The 19,829-nt window shown below is 38.1% G+C and overlaps 1 protein-coding gene across 1 annotated transcript in view; it reads right to left on the bottom strand.

Moving 5' to 3' along the window:
* Positions 1-563: 563 nt before the first annotated feature.
* The window catches only part of LOC122811599, a 93,525-nt gene continuing 74,259 nt past the window's right edge, over positions 564-19,829 (bottom strand). The window contains exon 6 of the mRNA XM_044083555.1: positions 564-1,330. Within this exon, the coding sequence (XP_043939490.1) occupies positions 1,124-1,330 (207 nt within the window). The 3' untranslated portion in view covers positions 564-1,123. The remainder of the gene's footprint in view (positions 1,331-19,829) is intronic.

The raw sequence follows: 19,829 nt of genomic DNA, 5'->3' as shown, positions 1-19,829 counted from the left end.
GATATTGACTTTTATAATGCAATCTTCTTCACTATGTATGTATGTACCTGATACAAAACCCAGTAAAATTATGACCTCTCTCAATGATGTTTTATGTTTTTTGGGCTTCCATAAACAGGCTATATGACTATGCCATCATTAACAGTATGTTTTTAAAGGTTAATAAAACTAGAAGTATGTTCTTTGAGAGAATTACGAGTAGAATGTCATATTATATAGCAATAAACAATTAGAGGGAGTTATGAGTTTTCAGGATCTAGATATCCTTGTAGGTAATAAACCTAAATATATTGATCATATTAATATTTGTATTTCAGTACTTAAGACCACAGGATGCATAATAAGACACTTAAAACCTAGAAACACTAAAGTGATGGTAGATATGTTTTCTAGTCTGATGACAGCAAAGCTATGAATATGCTGGACCTGTCTGGAATCCACACACCAAGTCACACATTAACAAAATGAAAAATACAGCAGTAGTTTCATAAATGGTTCAGGATTAACCAGCTTAATTTAAGAGCAGAGGCTATGTCAATTAGACTACTTTTCATTAGTTAATGTACATTAAAGAGAAACCTTTATTGATATACAGAGCCTTTAATGAAGGACATCTGCTTTAGTGCTTTGTTTGAAGGCCTGACACATACATATACAGAATCTTAACACAGCTCTGAACAAAAACAACAGATTAACTAATTGATTTTCCCACTGCATTGCTTCCTATTCTAATACGTTATCCACTGACCTAAAAAATTCAAAAACATTGACAGACTGAATTAGTTTTTGGACATAGATGTTATTTAGCCACACTGTAGTGGGCATTATGGACTTCAGTTTCTAGCCTGTATATATTATATGATATATGTTTTGTACAGTACAGTACAGTCAGGATCCCATAATGACTCGGCATGTATTATTACTGCAGTTGTACATTCTGCTTTAGCATACCATCAAACGAACCTATAGTAACATGTCCATTGTAGGATCCATATCTCCTTGCTGTTGTCATCCAGCTCATTTTGAAATTAGGGTGCAGTATTTATAAGAATCAAAATTAATTTTATTTGGCATATTATTCAAAAATATTCTATTCTTTTAATTAAATGCATTTGTATCAATATTAAGCACCACGTCCAATTGTACGTAAGATCATCCTCATTTCAGTTTCAGTATTCTGAATCTGGGCTGTGATCTTTTCACATCGTTTATTCCACTCCTCAGTGAGAGGTTGCGGAAGCTCATCATTAAGGAATTCATCCAGTACTTGTTCTTCTGCTGATGATTTATTGTACAGTTCATGAAATAAATCCCCCAAACGGTGCCAGTTCTGCAAGAAATTATGTATATTGTTAATTGCAATACCCATGTACAAAATCTGTCTTATAGAAAAGTAAATACAGAAAACATATAACTGCCAGTCATTTTGTGTTACAATTTTACATGGGACATAATATGCAGCTGTATATAAACTGTGGAGGGAAGCAAACACTCTGATATCTTATCCTAGCCTTTTCTCTAGAAACATGGGAGACTGAAAAAGGTGTACAGTTCAGCTTACATGTTCTGTTTTCAACCAGTACTGTAGTGTTAGATACCAAGAGTAAGTCTTCAAATCAGAAAACTATATTAAAGACATTAAGGATCATCTGTTTCTTAGAGGATGTGTAGAGAGTGACTGTTTCCTGATTGTAATAGACATTAGAACATTATATTCAATTATACCACACAGGTAAAATCTTGAAGTACTGAGATAACAGATGATCCAAGATCAGAAATTGAAAGTATTAAGCACAGACGATACCATATATGCACAGATGACTTTGTCCTAGGGCAAATGTAATTTACAAGGTTGTCAGGTTAACTCATTAAAATGAGATTCCTCCCACCTCATTAAGCATTCTTTTTATACTGATTTTCTTCTGAAGACACAATACAATGAAAGAAATAAAGTATGTATTTTCTTGTACCTTCTTGCTAGGTCAACTAACTCTGAAACTATTGTCTTGGAAGCTGTTCTGTTGCTGTAAGATGCAGAGGTCTTGATGTTTTTTTAGTAGAATATGTGTCTGGATGAAGGGCAAAACCACAATCAGAGAATCAAATGGTCTGAAAATGATTTTGAAGACCTCCCCAAACCCTCAATAAATTAAATTAGAACATTTTACAAGGCAAATGCACAACACTGGAGGAAACATATTTCCATAACTATGTAAACTTGTATATATGACATTCAAGCTATCTGAATTCTTGTAATGCATTTGCAAACCAATACTACTGTGGTTTAGATCCATGCAAGAGAGTTTATTTAAAATGGGATCTAGAAGAGAAACAAACAAAGGACTGCATGAATGGGCAAGCTTGTTAGACAATGCAAACACTAATCTAGCGTGTTTCATGAAAAACAATAAGTTTAAGGTGCATCTTCTGGACTTAAAGACCATGCCAGGAAATCCTGCATGTGAAGCTTTGGAGAAACAAGACTGGCAGAAACACACTACTATGTATGGCATTCATCCACCCAACCAGAATATCTGCTGAATAGTGTTCCAAAAGCACAGCTCTGAGAAATAAATAATTCATCAAGTGAACCACGCATAATATAGGCTCCCTTAATGAAAAAAATATATATATAAACAGAGAATACTTGCTAAATGCAACTAGTGATGTCTCTGATGAAGCATTTACGGATAGGGCAGAACTATTAGCCTAATCAGAAATTCGTAAAAAATTTAATTCTAAGCATTTTGATTAAGTAAGTCATCTACTAAATACAAATGAAGAACTTGAATAAAAACAACACTGGAACATATTTAACAAATATAGGCAATGCACAGCTGTGTACCTATGCCTTCTTTTTGCCTTTGAAACATGGAGTGCCTCATACATAGGTACCTCTATTCAGAAAGCACTCTTATCACTGCCTAAAGTATGCTTCTTTGTGGCACATATCTAATTTTATTTCATATTCCAGTACAGACTCTGCATTTAAAATCACTTCTTTCATTAAGAGCTGCAAACTTTACATTTGCTGATGGGAGGAGACAATAAACCTGTCTGTTCTGTCCTTTACATGAATACATTATTCTACATCCCCTCTTTTCCTGTCATCCTCCTCACCTCTTGTTTATTTGGCTCATCCCCTCTTCAATGCCTGCATGAATTCCATCTTAACCAACCATTCAAGTAGCCAATTCCATGGGTACAGAACCTTCTCCGTGAAGAACTGCTTTTGCAGATCCAAGGAACAGTTAGTCCCTACAATCTGCTGCTTGAACTATTTTTTCCTTATTTGTCTTTCCTGTTAAGGATGATGTCTTCATATCTTCCTGACATAATACTGAGCAACCAAATCATGTTCTCCCCTAGTTTTCTAGTCTCTTGTCATATCCTTTCCCCTGCATTACACATACACCCTTCTAGTAGCCTTCCTCCAGGCTCCTTCCATCAGCTTGAAGTCCCTCTCCTCATGTGGCCCCTAGAAGAGCACACAATATTCAAGCTATGGTCTATCCATGTCCTTGCACAGTGGAAATATGGCCTGTCCAGATCCTTCCATAGTGGGAATATTACATTTTTGCTCCTAGAGTTACTTTTCCTGTGGATATACCTCAACAGTCTATAGCCTGCTACCACTGCCCTCTTTTTCTGTTCTTTGTGCAGTAGTGCAGATGTGATCAACACTTTCAGATTCTTTTCCTTTCCAAACTGCTGTCAGTTTCACTCTATGGCTGATACTCCACACCAAGATTGCTGTGGCCCATGGGCAGTAATTGCCTAAATTGAACTTCAACTGCTACCTTCTGGCCCATTTGTTAAACCCTTCTAAATCCTTCCATAGACTCTTCCTCCATGCCCCACTGCTGACCCTTACTCTATATCATCAGAAGTAAAGATGATCCTGTTATCTTTTTTCTCAGATATGTCTGAAATGAACATGTTAAATGTACTAAACCCAGGAGTGACCCATGTAATACTCCACCTGTTGATTTCCTTTTCCCAGACATGGTCACTCTCACCAAAATCTCACTGTCCTATTATTTACCTAAATACAAAGCCAATTCATTCGTCTTTCTCCTGCTACCAACCCCCTAGATTTTTAAGCAGTCTTCTGAGTAGGACAGAAACAAAGATGCTGCTGAAGTCTGGGTAGATCACTTCTATTGGTGTTCCCTTGTCAATTCCTCTTATTAGCTAGTCATAAAATTGGGTTATATTTGTCTGACAATTGTCTTCTGCCCATAAATAAGTGTTGGTTACTGTGCTGGAGACTGTTATTCTCTAGGTAAGCAATCAGCATTTTCCTCGGGGCTCTTTCCCTACACTTTCTGCCAATGCAGTTAGACTAACAGGCCCCTTATTCCTTAGATTTGTTCCTACTCCTCCCTCTTGTCCATAAATGAGTACCACACTGGCTGTCTTCCAGTGCTCAGATGTTTAGGCATTTCTATTAAATGCTGAAAACCTTGGTTGAGGGTATGCTAGTATATTGTCCAGATAACTGAGGACCTAGTCTCTGTGCTTTGACAGGCTAATTACACAGTCTGTTGCTTGTTTCTGGGGTAATTTACATGTATCTTCGTTCTACTGCTCCACCCTCTATTGTGCTTTATAATTCACTCTCCCGCCATTCTCTCATCATTCCTCTCGCCAACAAGGTGCAAGGGAGTTACAGGGTAAGTGATAAAACAGAATCAAATGTTTGAAGTTTATAATTATACTTTACCAACTGATTTGTGTTTGTCTAACTGGTGCTTTGTAGCCACTGTTGCTGAAGCAAATTTCTGCCTGTAATTGTACCGTCTAAGAATGAATTGCAACCATTGTTTGTACTTTAGTTGATTTGTGTGAACAATTGTAATGGAGCCTGATATTTGTCATTATAATTCCACTGTTTCATAAGGACCGAATGTTTTATTTTATTAGCATAAATCTTTACAGCTGGTATTAAATAAATAAGCTAGAAAGGTTATCTAAACTGTAGAGGTCTGACAGCACTATCAAGTCCTTTATCAAAAAAAGAGTTTGCTGGAATGTAAGTTAAAGTAAGTGCTTCTTAAAACTTCTGTTCTATTTAAATTGCTTGTGAGGTTTGGAGCTATTTTTGCAATTTTTTTCCTGCCTTATCCTTAATTGTTCGGTGTTCCTTTGTTGTTCTGGTGTTAAAAACATGTTTTTTAACATATTAATGCCCTTAATTTGTAAGGGGGTTAACAAAATAATACTGTTTGTTTCCTTCTGAGGAAGTGTTGTTTAAGGTGGTAAGCCAAGTGGCCCCATCGCAACAACTGTATTACAGAACTTAATTTTAACATTTAAGAGACCACTTACAATTTCATTGCATTTACTGGTGGCAGTGTTCCATTGCATACAGTTCATCCCATAGTAATTTAAGTGGATTTCTACTGAACATTGAATACATCTTTTTTTTTTCTCTTTTTCAACAGGCTCACTGGAAACTCAAGTATACCCACAGCAATCTCATCCAAAAAGGCAGTCTGAATCCATTCAATCCAACCACCATTTAACTAGGGCAAATTGTGTACCACCTCTGGCCTTGTGCTTTAAGTAAGTGTTAGAGGCATCCAGTCTTCTGTGTATATTTTAGCCAGCATAGTAACTAGTCTGAAGACAAGTGCTTCAGTGTCTTAGTTTGTAAGCAACAGCCTTACAGTCTGTAAATGCTCCTCCACTGACATAATGCTGGTCAGCTTTTACTCTCTACTTCCTAACAGACACTGGCATTTACTCATACTGCTCTTACTCAAACTATTTATTTCTCTTATATTATCTTCACTTCTTCTAGACTTGTTACTCCCATTATTTATATCCTGTCTTTAGTGGAACTGCATGCATTCAAAGAAGTCACCCTTGTTCTCCCCACTTCTTGCATGAGACAGTAACTAAACCAATTTCAGCTCCGAGCTTGTATTTGTGCACGGTCAACACTGATTTGGTGCACTCAACTGTCTCTTTAGTGTGCCTTTATGTTTCTATGAAAATACCCCTTCAAGCGAATAGATATGTATGTAACGGCGGAGTCTGCAGTTTGAACACCAGTCTGTGGGCTATATCTGTATGTAAATTATAAATACTATGGCAGCCTAAAACAAAGAACATTGTCCACTATAATAGCTCCACTTTCTTAGATCACAGCAGTCTCATTTGATATTTTCTCTTTTTAACTGTACTCAATTCATTGCTTTTAACAATCCACTCTCTCCCTTCCTTACGTTTATTTCTCTTCTTGTGCAACCACTTTTGAGTTTTCAGCCAGTATTTTTCCAGAACTGAACTATTGTATTCTAGCTTACATTTTCTCATTGTTTTGCTCGTCTGTGGGGTTTTAGCCTTTGCATTTCAAAGTCCATAGAAACCTCCTTACATTACACAGTTGTTCAAAAGGTCAAGTGCAATTTTTTACTGTTATCATGATTAGTCAGGTCAAGGTGATATAGTACTAACTAACCTACTAAAACTATATCCTAAAACAACAAAACCAAGACATTCCTCTACTAGCACAGAGGCCTTTTAAACTGCAGTGTTCCTTTTACTTATCTCTCAGCAGATTTGTGGCTGTTTACATTAAGTCACTGATTGTTTTCTCTGTCTCCTGACAAGTTTTCAGCCCAATTCATTCACACCTGCTAACAGTTGGGCTCACTCTGCTCCTCTACCGTATCCCCTCTTACTCTACATTTATACCTCCATAGCAGCACCCACATATTCCTCTAACCACTACCATCAGTTTCCTCCAGTAGGAAAACAGTCAATACAATTACTCCCAACAGTAACACACACTCTTGCTTACCTCCCAAGACTCACAAATTGTCTTAATTCTTGCCTCCTATAACCATCAAATTACATCTCTACAACCAGCCCATGACCCTCCTAACATTTTTTATCCTAATTTACAACAAAGATAAAACCCAAGTTAAATAAGATGCCCCTATGTCAGACTATTTTACCGTCTCTCTTCGCTCTACTAGCCTTTATCACCAATTATCAAATCCACCTACTTCAAATATTTAGGACTTCAACCAATCCTCACAAAGAATATCAACACCTACCCAGCCTGTTTTTCTCCATAACACCCTATCTCTACAAGCAAACCACATCGCATCTATTTTTCTATTAATATCTTAAAACTACACCTACAAAATTGCAATCAAATATCACCCCAAGACTAAAATATAACTAGCCACACTTTCTTCTGAAAAATATCAAATCAAAAATTTAGCGGAGATATGCACCCCAGCCCTGGTCTCACTGTTCATAAAACCATCACTTCCACCCCCAAAATAAACCAGTAATCTAATACCTTTGAGCAAAAACAGAATCCAAACTTGCGTACCTAAGACATATGTGCAATAAAATCCATGACATACATTCATATCTTGCCACATACACTCCTGATGCAGTCATAGCTACTGAAACCTGGCTAAAAAAAGAAATAAAGGAATAATGAGATCACCCCCAAGGATACAAAATATTCAGGCATGACAGACAAAACAAGTGTGCAGGTGTGGTGTAGCAATTATCTATAAAAATTCCCTAAGCATTACCTTACTTACACAGGAAATACCAAACTTTAACAATGCCGAACTACTAATAACACTTAAAAAATCAACAATAGGAAAACTATATGTTTAACAGCAATTTGTATACCACCAGAGAATAATGTTGATAGTGCTAGAAGCATTCTATATTAGGTATCACAACAAATTAACCATGACACTATAATACTTGGAGACTTAAATATAGACTGGCAACTCATAAATTCCACTACCCCCACTGATTCCATACTTGTACCACTTCAAATAACTAATAACCACATCTACTAGAATCAATTAGACTTCAGAGAGACACTCAACATTAGACTGGATTCTTACTAACAACCCAAACAAACTGACAAAAGTAGACTGCCTCAGATAGTATAAGTGACCACATACCAACATATGCTATTAGAACTCATCATAACCTAGATAAACATATTATCTATAATGAAATATGAAATACAACCAATTTCACATAGATATTGTTAATGAAATACTTAAAAAATATAACTGGAATGTACTTAGAAAAATGCCATTAGATACTGCTGTAGAACTCTTTAATAAAGTACTCTTACAGACCGTAAAAAATCTAGCACAAGTATGTAATAAAAGAGTAAAGTTCAACCCTGCACCATGGCTGACAAAAGAAACAACAAAAAAAACATGATTAAAAAAAAGGATAAAACCTGAAAAAACTGGCTTAAAAATAAAACTCAAATTGCTGTCCAGCAATTTAGATATCTTAGAAACCTTGCAAAACTCTGTCAAACAGGATAAGCAAACATACTATACCAACCTACAAGACAAATGAACACCCCAAATCTTTTTTGGTCATTACTAGTCCTTCTCCAAAAACAGACAATGTGACGGACTCTGTCCTCACACAGTTTAATTCCTACTTTACACAATCAATATTATCTCTCTTAGACACTAGCACATCTGCTCCCTCACTCTATCCCTGTCCAATCAAAACCATCCACCGCTCTTCAATTTTAGTCCAGTACCTACTTCACTCATAAGGAAGTTGCACCTTAAACTAAAAACTACTTCTGTAGCTATAGACCAACTACCATAAGAAGACCTAAAACTGGCTGCAGACATCATAGCCTTCTCTGTATTCATACTAATTAATAGGTCCATAGCAGAAAGATACGTCCCATCACTGTGGAAAAAATCCTACATCATACCACTGCACAAAGGTGGCACATCTACAGAGTTTAATAACTACAGACCAGTAACAATTACTACCCTACTGTCTCTCTGTCTCCCCCTCCAAAATATTAGAGAAATGTATCCACACATAGCTGATGCAATACCTAACCTCAAATAACCTGCTCTCAGGAACACAACATGGCTTTAGGCCCCAGCACAGCACCCCTACTGATTTACTACATTTTACCAATATAATAAACTGACATAAAAATGATGGTCTTGTGACGTCCCCACTTTGGGCCAGTAATCAAGGACCTGAATCCTCACCACTGACACTGGAGAGGTACATTCACTTGGAACAAAAATGGATACACCCAGTATTTCTAGATGCAGCTCTCTGCATTAAGCATCATTTCCCTTGAATACACAGAGAGCACACTCAGTCCAGGGTTTGGTTTCCCCCTCTGTCTATATCCCTAATAAGACTCCCCTCTGGCCCAGCTGTAGGACTGAGTCCAAAGTTGAGTGTCCAAGCCACTTCCTCCAGCTCCTTCTCTGTGAAACCAGTGCTTTGTGTCCCTGCTCCAAGTAGCTGACACATACACACTTTGAGATTTGACTTTCACACACACCTAGGAAAGGCTAGCACAGATTTACTAGCTATGCCCCCTTCTGCCCAGACTATAAGGTAGTTACACAACCACCAGACACCCCAAAGCCAGCTACTCTAAGGCTCTTACAAGGGTACCCAATTTTACTGAGTGAAATTAAGATTAATACAAATGATGATGTTTGGCCAATGCAGTGAGGCTTCCAGGAGTGGTCACAGTGTCACCAAATATATATGGGTATTCTCAAAGGTTGAAATATTCTTTAAAGGACCAGCCACAATGAAAAGATTAAATATATTTAATAATAAATAATAAAAGAACATGCATATACTAAATATCTAGTTACAAGTAAACACCAGAGTTTCAATCACAGGAAATATTAAAAATAACACGGGTGGACAGGTTCACAAAGTTACAGAAAAAAACATTACTTAACTTAAACTCACTATATTTTCCTGACTGAACTAAATAATTATTCCCTGGTTACTTACTGGAGCAAGGCAAGATGAAGTAGGTGAGAGATCCTTCTTTGTCAAATTACAAAAACAGACTGCATACAGACTTCTCTCTCACCTAGTATTAAACATCATTTTTAGTGATGGATTACAAAATGGCATCACATTCATCTGGTCAGTAGACTTTTGGTTTGCATGCTTCCCCCTTGGCTAGAAGCTGTCAGGATTTATCACATAGGCATTAATAATACACATGCATAGAGCCTTGCTAAGATCTGCTGCAGCTCCTGGAAATCATAAAAAAAAAAGTGAAGCTTCCACTCTTCCAGAGTAACAATTAGTTTACCCCACTGACAATGCAGAAAGATTCCTAGAACAGACTTTTACTCTGGGTGCATTGTAAGATACAATATTTATGGCCTAAGACAGGTAATTTAATTTCAAACTATTTTCAAAGTTTGAGATTAACCTCTTCTCTTCTAGTATCTTCTGTTAAAACATATACATTTAAACAGTTACAATAATGCATGTAATTTCTTTTTCTGTCCAGCAGAGCACACTGTTGGTGCATTTTTTAACACAAGCAACTTTACAAATACATTTTTTTCAACATGAGCATCCATACAAATCAGTTTGATATATAAATGACATGTAATTCTTTACAAAGTTCCAGCTAGCTGTGCTGGCATTAGTTACGCATCCACTGTCCTACTTCTCCTGGGATAGCTGATGATACCTCACATCGTCACAGGTCTGCTTGTGTCCACCATGTTCTTAGGCTTGTCAAAGGATTTGATACTCTCACACCAGCAAATGCTCATTCAACTCTCCTCAGTAGGACTTTCACAATACTCCTTGTTGTGGTTCCTTAGTTACCCAGCTGGAAGGCAATAAACTGTTAAATGGCAGCAAACCTAGTCACTCTTCAAACAATTACTACAGGTGCCCCTCAAGGTTCTATCCTGGGCCCTGTATTATTTAATACATTAATGACCTCCACACCTCCACTCATCACACTAGTTTAGTTCAGTATGCAGATGACTCAACATTAATATGTGCAGCCTCAACAATAAATAAGCGAAGGTATCTTCTGCAAGATTCCATGATTGGGAAATGTAGGTATGCCTCTTTTAGATCTAGAGATGCCAACCAGGCATCTTTGCCTAGCATAGGAAGTAACTGGTGAAGAGTCAGCATCTTGAATTTTGGAATGTCCAGGAAAGTGGACTCTGTAGAAACCTGTCTCAATGAATCAAACTTCTTACTCAACCCCAAGAAAACTGCTAATGCTTTTCACCTCAAAAAGTTGCCAAAATCAAAAGCAATCTTTAACCATAGTCAGCAAATAACACTGTCATTGAAACTGTAACTCACAGTAAACTTCTAGACATTATAATAAATGGCAATCTCAAATATGACCACCATATACTGCACACCATTAAATCTACACTCCAAAATCTAGGCTCCCTTTATAGGATGAATGGATTCCTTACAGATACTGCAAGAAAAACTCTAGCCACCACCTTCTTATTGCTGACTCTCCTATCTGCTCCTATCCTAACTAATCTAAACAATACTCAAAGAAATAAACTTACCTCCTGCTAGAATAAAATAGCTAAATTTGCCATCAGTCTCCCTCATATGACCCACCATTGTTTTAGCTTAAAGTAATTAAACTGGCTCGAACTGCCCAATGAATATATTTACAACTGACTACAGTACACAGACTCATTCATCATCCAGAAAAATGCCCTGCATGACAAAACTTTTTACTACCCTATTGTCCAGCAAGGGACCTATGTTCTAGTAACAAATTCTTACTACTTATAGATAAGTCAAATAATGTTACAAGAGACTCGCTAAGCTCTGGAATAGCATCCCCATGCAAATAAAACCAATAAAACTTTCCAACAAACTCAGCAGTTTTAAACCACTGCTTAAACAACATCTTAACCAATCATGGTCCTGCACATGCTCATCACAGAGTTTAAACTTTTTCAGTGTACAATACTATCCAAATAATCTCCTTAAACAAAATATTCTCAGCCTCTTACTGAAATGACAAAATAATTTTATACATAACTGCTGCCTCTACAATCCAGTAAGTTGCACATGTGCTTTCTCTTTAGTATCTTGAACCTCTGTAAATTTTTAGAATGTATATGTATAAAGGTAACAACTGTATTTGACTGGAATTTGGTAAAATGAAATGTAAGCAAATAAGGCTTTTCTATCCGGGCCACAGCTGTATCTACTCAACTTTGTTCACCCTGATTAAGTCGGCTACTCCCTTACTTCTTTTTTGCCCCTACCTAAAGAAGACTTTGTTTCCCCCTTGCTTTCTACCACCACCCTTTCACCTTATGTCTTTATTGCTCTCACCTTCTTGTTGCCATTCTACTAGCTCCCTTGTTTATAAATAATGGACTGTAGTTATATTTCACTAAATGCTTGTACTACATGATTAGCAAATCTAACAAAAGGAGATGTGAAACATATGAATAATCGCCATTAAGGGGGTCAGTGAGAAACAAAGTTAAAAGGAATACAAAATGTCTGGAAAAACAGAAAGGTTATAACTTAGAATACAAGCTACTGAAATAAGAGGTCTACTGGTTATGCACCTTAATACAATTCACTGGAGTCATATCAGTCTACTGACAGCTGTTTCTTTTACTGCCTAGAGATTGAAAAAATTATGCTGAAACACCTTTTGGCAAGTCTCAAAAACATTTTTTGCAGGAGGGCAAGACCCCTGCACACCCAATGTGGGGGGCAAGCCCCCCCAAAATTATATATACCCGCAATAAGGTTGTAAAACCGTCGAGAAAAGAGAAAGCCTTACTGTTGCCAAAAGGTGTTTTGACACAATGCATGAATTTATCAACAGTCAAATAAATGGCTGTTGATAGACTGACTGCATCCCCACTTCACCACCCTGGACTAAATGACAAGAGATGAAATCACCATAGCATTAAGAAAGTTATCAAGTTAAATCAGGCCTAGAGATGGAGAGGAATTAAACCTTGACTGCTCATCAGACAACTTGATTTCAAGTAGCAGTTCTGGTTACAGAAGGTCCAGGGGAGAGGGACGGGGATGAGCTACCGATGCTGACTTGTCTATTCCAGGAGGAGGAAAGTGGACTAGACCTGTTGCACTGCTGACCCCAGCTGCATACTGGGGTACTGTAAAGGGGCAGTTCAGAACTGGGTCACAGTGATTACACACTCCACATATGACAGGAGGCCCATCTTGTAGAGGTATGTCTCCCTTCTAGACAACAGTACAGGTGTAAGCTACTGGCCTCCAAGTGGAGAGGATAGGCCAGTATCAAAGGATGGTCAGGGCTCTTGCATAACTATGGCAAGCCAGCCTGCTACCTTGCCTCAATTATTGCCTTTGACAGGTATGAATGGGCCATCAGGGCTCACATCCTAGCCAAAGAATTAGTGGGCTAAAGGGCTCTTGAACCAGGAGGGGAACAAATGGGTCTACTTCATACCTCTCATAGTATGAACAAATGAGACCACTGGGGCCAGGAAAGGGAGTAATCAGGCAGGTTGTGTAAAGTTAAAAACAAAATAGAAATTTTCAAGCTAAGAGGATGATTTTTCAGGGTTTACTTTCCCAGACTACCACACTGTCAGCCCCCAACCTATAATATATCTCGGTGCCAAACATCTCCAAATCTTCATTGCCATACTCAGCATTCAGTTAAGGAAAATATTTCCAGGCTGCCATTGGTAATTTTGAAGTAAAAATTATCTGACTTGTGAGTGAAAAAAATACTTCACTTAAAATGTGACATAACTGTTGTCGTTCTTCTTTTCCTGATTTTTTTTATTATCTTGCGGTTAGAAGTCCTTATTCATATGTTTAGGTTTAGGCCCTCATTGAATCTCATACAATGGCATATTCATTCCATAAGGGTACACGAGGAAGGAAGATTCCTCCCCAAGACAGGCACTGTAAAAATGCTTGTATGTTGTAGCAGATCAGCACAATATTTATAGCTCCTTATTTGAAGAGATTTAAAGTTTATTATAAAAATGTAAGAAGAAACATTTGAAAACTGTATTGCAAGTGCAGTTATTAGTGATACTTCTACCACTTCTACTCTCCAGACATTTCTATCAGTATTGGGTTCACCATCCCATACCAAAACAGACATAACAATTAAAACTTCTAAATACAAGTATCCCAGACAGGTCTCTCCTACAACTGTGTTACAAACTATGCATATGCACAGAAAGTATAGTTACGTTTCTGATACTTTGGTATAATTATTTAATTGAATCCATTTATTTAATCTTCAAAGCTTACTGTTTCTGATTTTTGAGCAAACAAGCATGCTTTCTCTGCCAAGAGGAATAACGAACCACCTATTCCCAAAGTTTCCCACTCCTGCACCACCAGAAATTGGTTATGGCAGGTCCATAGAGGTCATTCTGAGGGCTCAGTAAAGTGATCTAGTGTTATTTCTCAATAATTTTCTCATCTCAACTGAAAACTCTGTGGATTTTCTCTTTGGTAATCACAGTTTTTGCACCAGAAAGGAAGTTGCCAGTCTTAACCCCTTTGGTGATGTTTTTTTTTTTTTTTTCACAGAGAATTAAGTTGCCATTCATGCTGTAGACAGCACTACTCTCAACACTGGCTGGGTTCTTAGTATTGGTGTCAGATGTCAAAGTCTCAGCAGATGTTGATGTCAGACTTTTCAGTGTTGATATTGGTTCTAACTTGCCCAATCCTGCAGCTTTTGGCACTAAGTGTCTGGGTGTTGATTCAATGCACCTCTCAACATTAAGAGTGATGTCAAACCAGCACCTGTGCAGTGGTCCACATCAACACCATATGTCCAAGTTGTGATGCTGGCATCTACTGCTGGGTGGGTGTATCATCTTGATCCCTTGACCCTAGAATATGTCACACCCCAGTAGGCTAGAGAGGCTGCAGTCCTTCTGGGGCTGTCTGCCCTAGTATGATATCGACATCTACAATGTTTTTTTCTTCCTCTTTGGACCTTCCTTCCACTGAAGAGACCCAGGAAGACCTCAGCACTAATCTGAAATCACATACAGCAGATGTTTATAATGAGGAAGATGCCATCTCCCCCACATCTCCTCAAATGACCCCAATTGTTGGGAATATCTAGAACTGCTGTATCAATGGGGGGATGGTACACTGACTCACTAGCCTTTCCAAAGAGACTTCAAAAAGTCTGTAGGCTTACCCATCAATCCTCCTGAGTAGTACCACCATTGGCAGATACCTCAGAAGATGCCTTCAAAGTGGCTTGAGAGACCTCTGATTTGGCAAGCCTTGTCACAAAGAAGGCTTACTCTATTTTTGAAATCCAAGCAGTGTGAACTATTGGTCAGAGACACCCAAGCCTGATAACTTATTTCAGCAGTAGATCTTACAAAGGCACCAACTCCCCCACCCCAGATGTCTATCCTCTAGACAGGGAATCCAGATCAGCAGGGAAATGGGGATATGCATCCTTAATGTTTACTTTAGGAGTGTTAAATTATTTGTCTCATATGATAGATTTCAAATTGGCACATCTGAAGAAATGTACTAGATGACCAAGCAATTGCCAAATGTGGATATATTAAAAATAAAATCCTTGCCCAAGTCTTATCTGGTAAGACTGTGACAAACCTTATGATGCATGTTTTATAGAATACTGCAGAAGATTCAGCTAGAACTGTGAGAACAAGTGTTCCTTTGCACAAATACATGGCTCCATTTGATAGATTTTACCAAACACGCAAAAGTAGCCTTTATGACTGCCCCATTTAAGGTGCCTCTATATTTGGTTATGAAGTAAAGGTGTATCTCAAGAACTTGAAAAAGGAGGACAAGACCCTCACTACTGTGGGAGTAAAGTTCCAGCTGTCTCAGTTCTCTTTTAGTAGGATGTAGTCAAGCAAGATGTGGTTTATGCGGATCTATGTCAGATTATCAAGTTTTCAGAAACTCAAAATTCATATAGATGAGACCATATGATCAAGTTTCCGAAAACATGAACATCAAAAAACCCCAAAAAAGAAAAATCTACTTTTTTTTTTACGTTTATGCAGGGGGAGCAAGCCCCCCTGCACCCCCACACCCCCTGCAAATTATATATACCAACTCCAAGATCACATTACAGTGAAGAAAAGAGTACATTTCCCGACACAACTGAAAACTCTATCAACTGATAGGGATCGGATTTATGCACAGCATGCAGCTAAATAACCAGACTAGGAGGATACCCATCATCCAGGTTAAAAGCCAGAAAGATCATATGCACAAAGCAAATGTCCTCAGCAGTCATCATGGAGCTGCAGCCTACTCATAGGTAGAAACTGCAGGCCTGAGACCCTGCATTGCTGTTCCCTCTCTGGAAGCAGTGGGGGGTTTGTCTGTCCCTCTGCCTGTCTACATGAGAATCTATTCTGACAGACAGGTAGATCAGGACAATGGTATCCAAAGGTTACAAGATTCCTTTTAAACTTGGCCAACCTCAACATCTTTTCCATTGGCTAATACTCCACCCCATCAAAAAGTATCTGCAAGAAGGCAGTCTTCAACATCACTGAAGAGGTCTCACCAGCCCAGAAAAGAAAGGGATAAGTTATTTGTTGCTCGCCAGGTCAGGATAAAACAGGCGAGCATCATGGGTTCTTGTTCAAACAGCATTATTATACACAAGCGCATTAGAAATGAGATTAAATAACTTTAACAGATTAGCTATCATGCACATGGATATTAACATTCTGGCTGCACCTTCAAAATGGCACTGAAGTTAACAGGTGCTTGGTATTTATATGCACACACCGAACTTAGAAATGCTTCTTAAAGGTAAAACACACCTGTTATTCTACATTCTCCCTCCTTGAGAAAATGACTTAAACATTTTCACTGAAATTAATAAGTATGCAATTTACACAAATGATTTTCATCATGCAATTATACAAAGCTAAATACATATATACAACTACATCCAAGTTGTTGTGTATTTCACACTAGGCTTTGAAATGTGACCATATTGTGTGACATAAAATTTGGGGTCTTGTTTAGCAACTGGGATCATCTCTGCTGACTGTTCAATCTGAGGAGCACTGGAATCATCTGCCAGAACAGTATCAGGAGTCAAGGCACATTCTGAAACAGGAATATCATCTGGATTGCTCTGAGAGTTAGAGTCTTTATCAGAGGTACAATGCTGAGGTATCAGTTGACTGCGGTGGTGGTGCTGCAGTAGCATTGTCGCCTCATAGCAAGACGTTGTCCTGTTTGATTCTCAGCTAGAGCCTCTTCTGTGTGGAGGCACACGTGAATGGGGCGTACCTTCATTGAAGGTTGTGCGTCAGGGCTGGTAACCCGGTACGTAAAAATCCACTACCAATCATTAGCGGACCGGAGTTCCGCTGTGGCAACCCCTAACCGGGAAAAGCCGAAAGACACAAACAAACAAACAATGCTGAGGTATCAGTTCTGCTACAGGAAGAAGATGTCTGCAATTTCTCCTGTACTCCACACCCTTGGATTTAACAAAATAGGATCTCTGCTCTGCATAAATACTTGTTACTTGACCAATCCAGTTGAAACCATTCACTGTTTGTATCCTCACTGTCTCTCCTTTTTCCAATAGATGAAGAAATCGGCTCAACTTATCATAACTGGACATTTGGAAAGAGCTATTTCTAGATAACTGGGCTTTGATTGTTTGGTTGTTTTTAGCTTTAGGCCTAGAAGTGATAGACAATGATGTTCTGGTTTGCCTAGACAAAAGTCTCTGAGCAGGTGAGCCAAGTTTATCGTCATGAGGTATGTTTCTGAGAGAGTAAGTTCAAAAAACATTGGTATTATCATGCCTTGACTTCTCAAGTAATTGCTTTGCACTCTGTACTACATGTTCAGCAAGTCCATTCGATTGCAAATACTCTGGACTACTAGTAACATGTCTGAAGTCTCATTCTTTGGCAAATTTCTGAAACAATTGACTAGTGAATTGTGTATCACTGTCAGAGATTAATTTCTGTAGACTCCCATGGACTGAGAAATGGAGTTTCAATTTAGTGATGACTGTGGTAGAAAAGAGATTAGGTAGTAGATCAATCTCGAACCAATTTGTATAAGAGTCTACCAGTACTAAGTAATGTTGATTATTCCACTCAAATATGTCAAGAGCTACAACTGACCCAGGTAGATCAGAGATTTGATTTTAGCTGAAGCGGTTCTCTCTGAAAATGCAGTTTCATACTATTACATACTGAACAGGAAGAAAGTACTCTATCAATGCCTTTTGCCAGAGAAGTCCAAAATACTAGTTCTTGTGCTCTTCTCTTAGTAGATTCGGAACCCGGGTGACCATGATGCAACATCTGGATATATTCTTGTTGTAGGGAAGCAGGAACAAGTACTTTATGACCTTTGAAAATAATGCCATCGTCCATCAACAACTCATCTCTGTAAGGAAAGTAGGGTTGCACTTCTGGTGATACACTTGATTGCTTTGATGGCCATCCATCACTGATATAGTGACTGAGCTTTTGGAAAACTTGATCAGTCATTATATGATCACGTAGCTCATCATGTCTTGTGGTAGAAATATGCACTTCCATGACATCAAAGTCAAAATTTTCTGCATCAAGCTGTTCCACTGTATTTCTGGGCAATCTGGATAAAGTATCAGCCAGATAAAGAATGTTGCCTTTCATGCAGACCATCTTGAAGTTGTATTTTTGCAATTTGAGCATCATTCTGTATAATCTCACTGGAGCTAAATGCATAGGCTTCTTTAGAATAGTAACTAAAGGTTGATGAGTTTCAATCTGGATTTCTTGACCATAAATATAATCATGAAACTTGGAACATGCAAACACTATTGCCAAAAGTTCCTTCTCAATTTGAGCATACTGTATCTCAGTCTGGGTAAGTGTTCCAGATGCACAGGCTACTGGCTTGCCTTCCTGAAGGATAACTGCACCTAAACCAAATTTCAAAGCATTGCAGGGAAGTGTTACTGGCTTGTTGACATCATAGTATTTTAATGTTTGAGTGGGTACCAATTTTCTGCTCAAGTACTTCAAATGCTCTCTGGTGTTGTTCTAGTCATGACCATGTAACATTCTTGCATGTGAGCTCTCTCAAAGGCGCTGTCAACTCACTGAAGTCTTGTATAAACTTGCATAAATAACTGACCGTACCAAAAAAAAAAAACATTGTAGAGCTTGCACATTATCCGGTGCTGGCATTTCAAGAATGGCTGCCTGCTTGGATGGGTCTGGTCTCAAGCCAATACTTGTAAACAAATGACCCACATATGCAACTTCTAAGTCTGAATTTGCACTTTAGAGGATTGAGCTTTAAGGTCACTTCACATACTCTGTCTAGAACTCTAACTCTTTAAGATTTCTGTCATGCTGTAGGTCACCATTGACTCTGACTAAGATATCATCTACTTTTATGGCACATGGATATCCCAAAAAAATTGCTCCAGTGCATGCTGAAATACTTCATTTGCAGAATTTATTCTAAATGGCATTCTGAGGAATCCATCTTCCAAATGGGGTACTGAATGTTGTCAGTAATGAAAATTTGCGATCAAGCATCACCTGCCAAAATGAACTCTTTGCATCTAAGACAGAAAAAGACAGTAGCATTCGGTATTAGTGCTGTGACCTCTTCAACTGTATGCATGGGATGATGCAGTCTCTTCAATGTTTTATTCAAATCTCTGGGGTTGATGCATATTCTGATTTCATCTGAGCCTTTTTTATGTGCTTGAACCCTTTATGTACTTCTCTAATGCTAAGAACAATAAATTCCACGATGGCTGAGCGGATGCAATAATTCCAATGCTGCTAACAAAAATCTGATAATTTATTCCACCAAAACACGTAAAAACACAACGTTTAACACAAGCGCTTTCACTCGGTTCCTACCGAGCTTTATCAAGTACCATGAAAGCTGCATAAATGGCATTTTATATACATTTACTTACTTCAATTGAATTCATTACATATGCAAATACTTTCTTAAGGTGATACCGCCTAGTA

The sequence above is a fragment of the Protopterus annectens genome, chromosome 9.part0 (assembly GCF_019279795.1).
Source record: "Protopterus annectens isolate FY-2018-M chromosome 9.part0, PAN1.0, whole genome shotgun sequence".
Lineage (NCBI taxonomy): Eukaryota > Metazoa > Chordata > Ceratodontiformes > Protopteridae > Protopterus > Protopterus annectens.
This window is presented reverse-complemented; position numbering and strand designations above follow the sequence as displayed.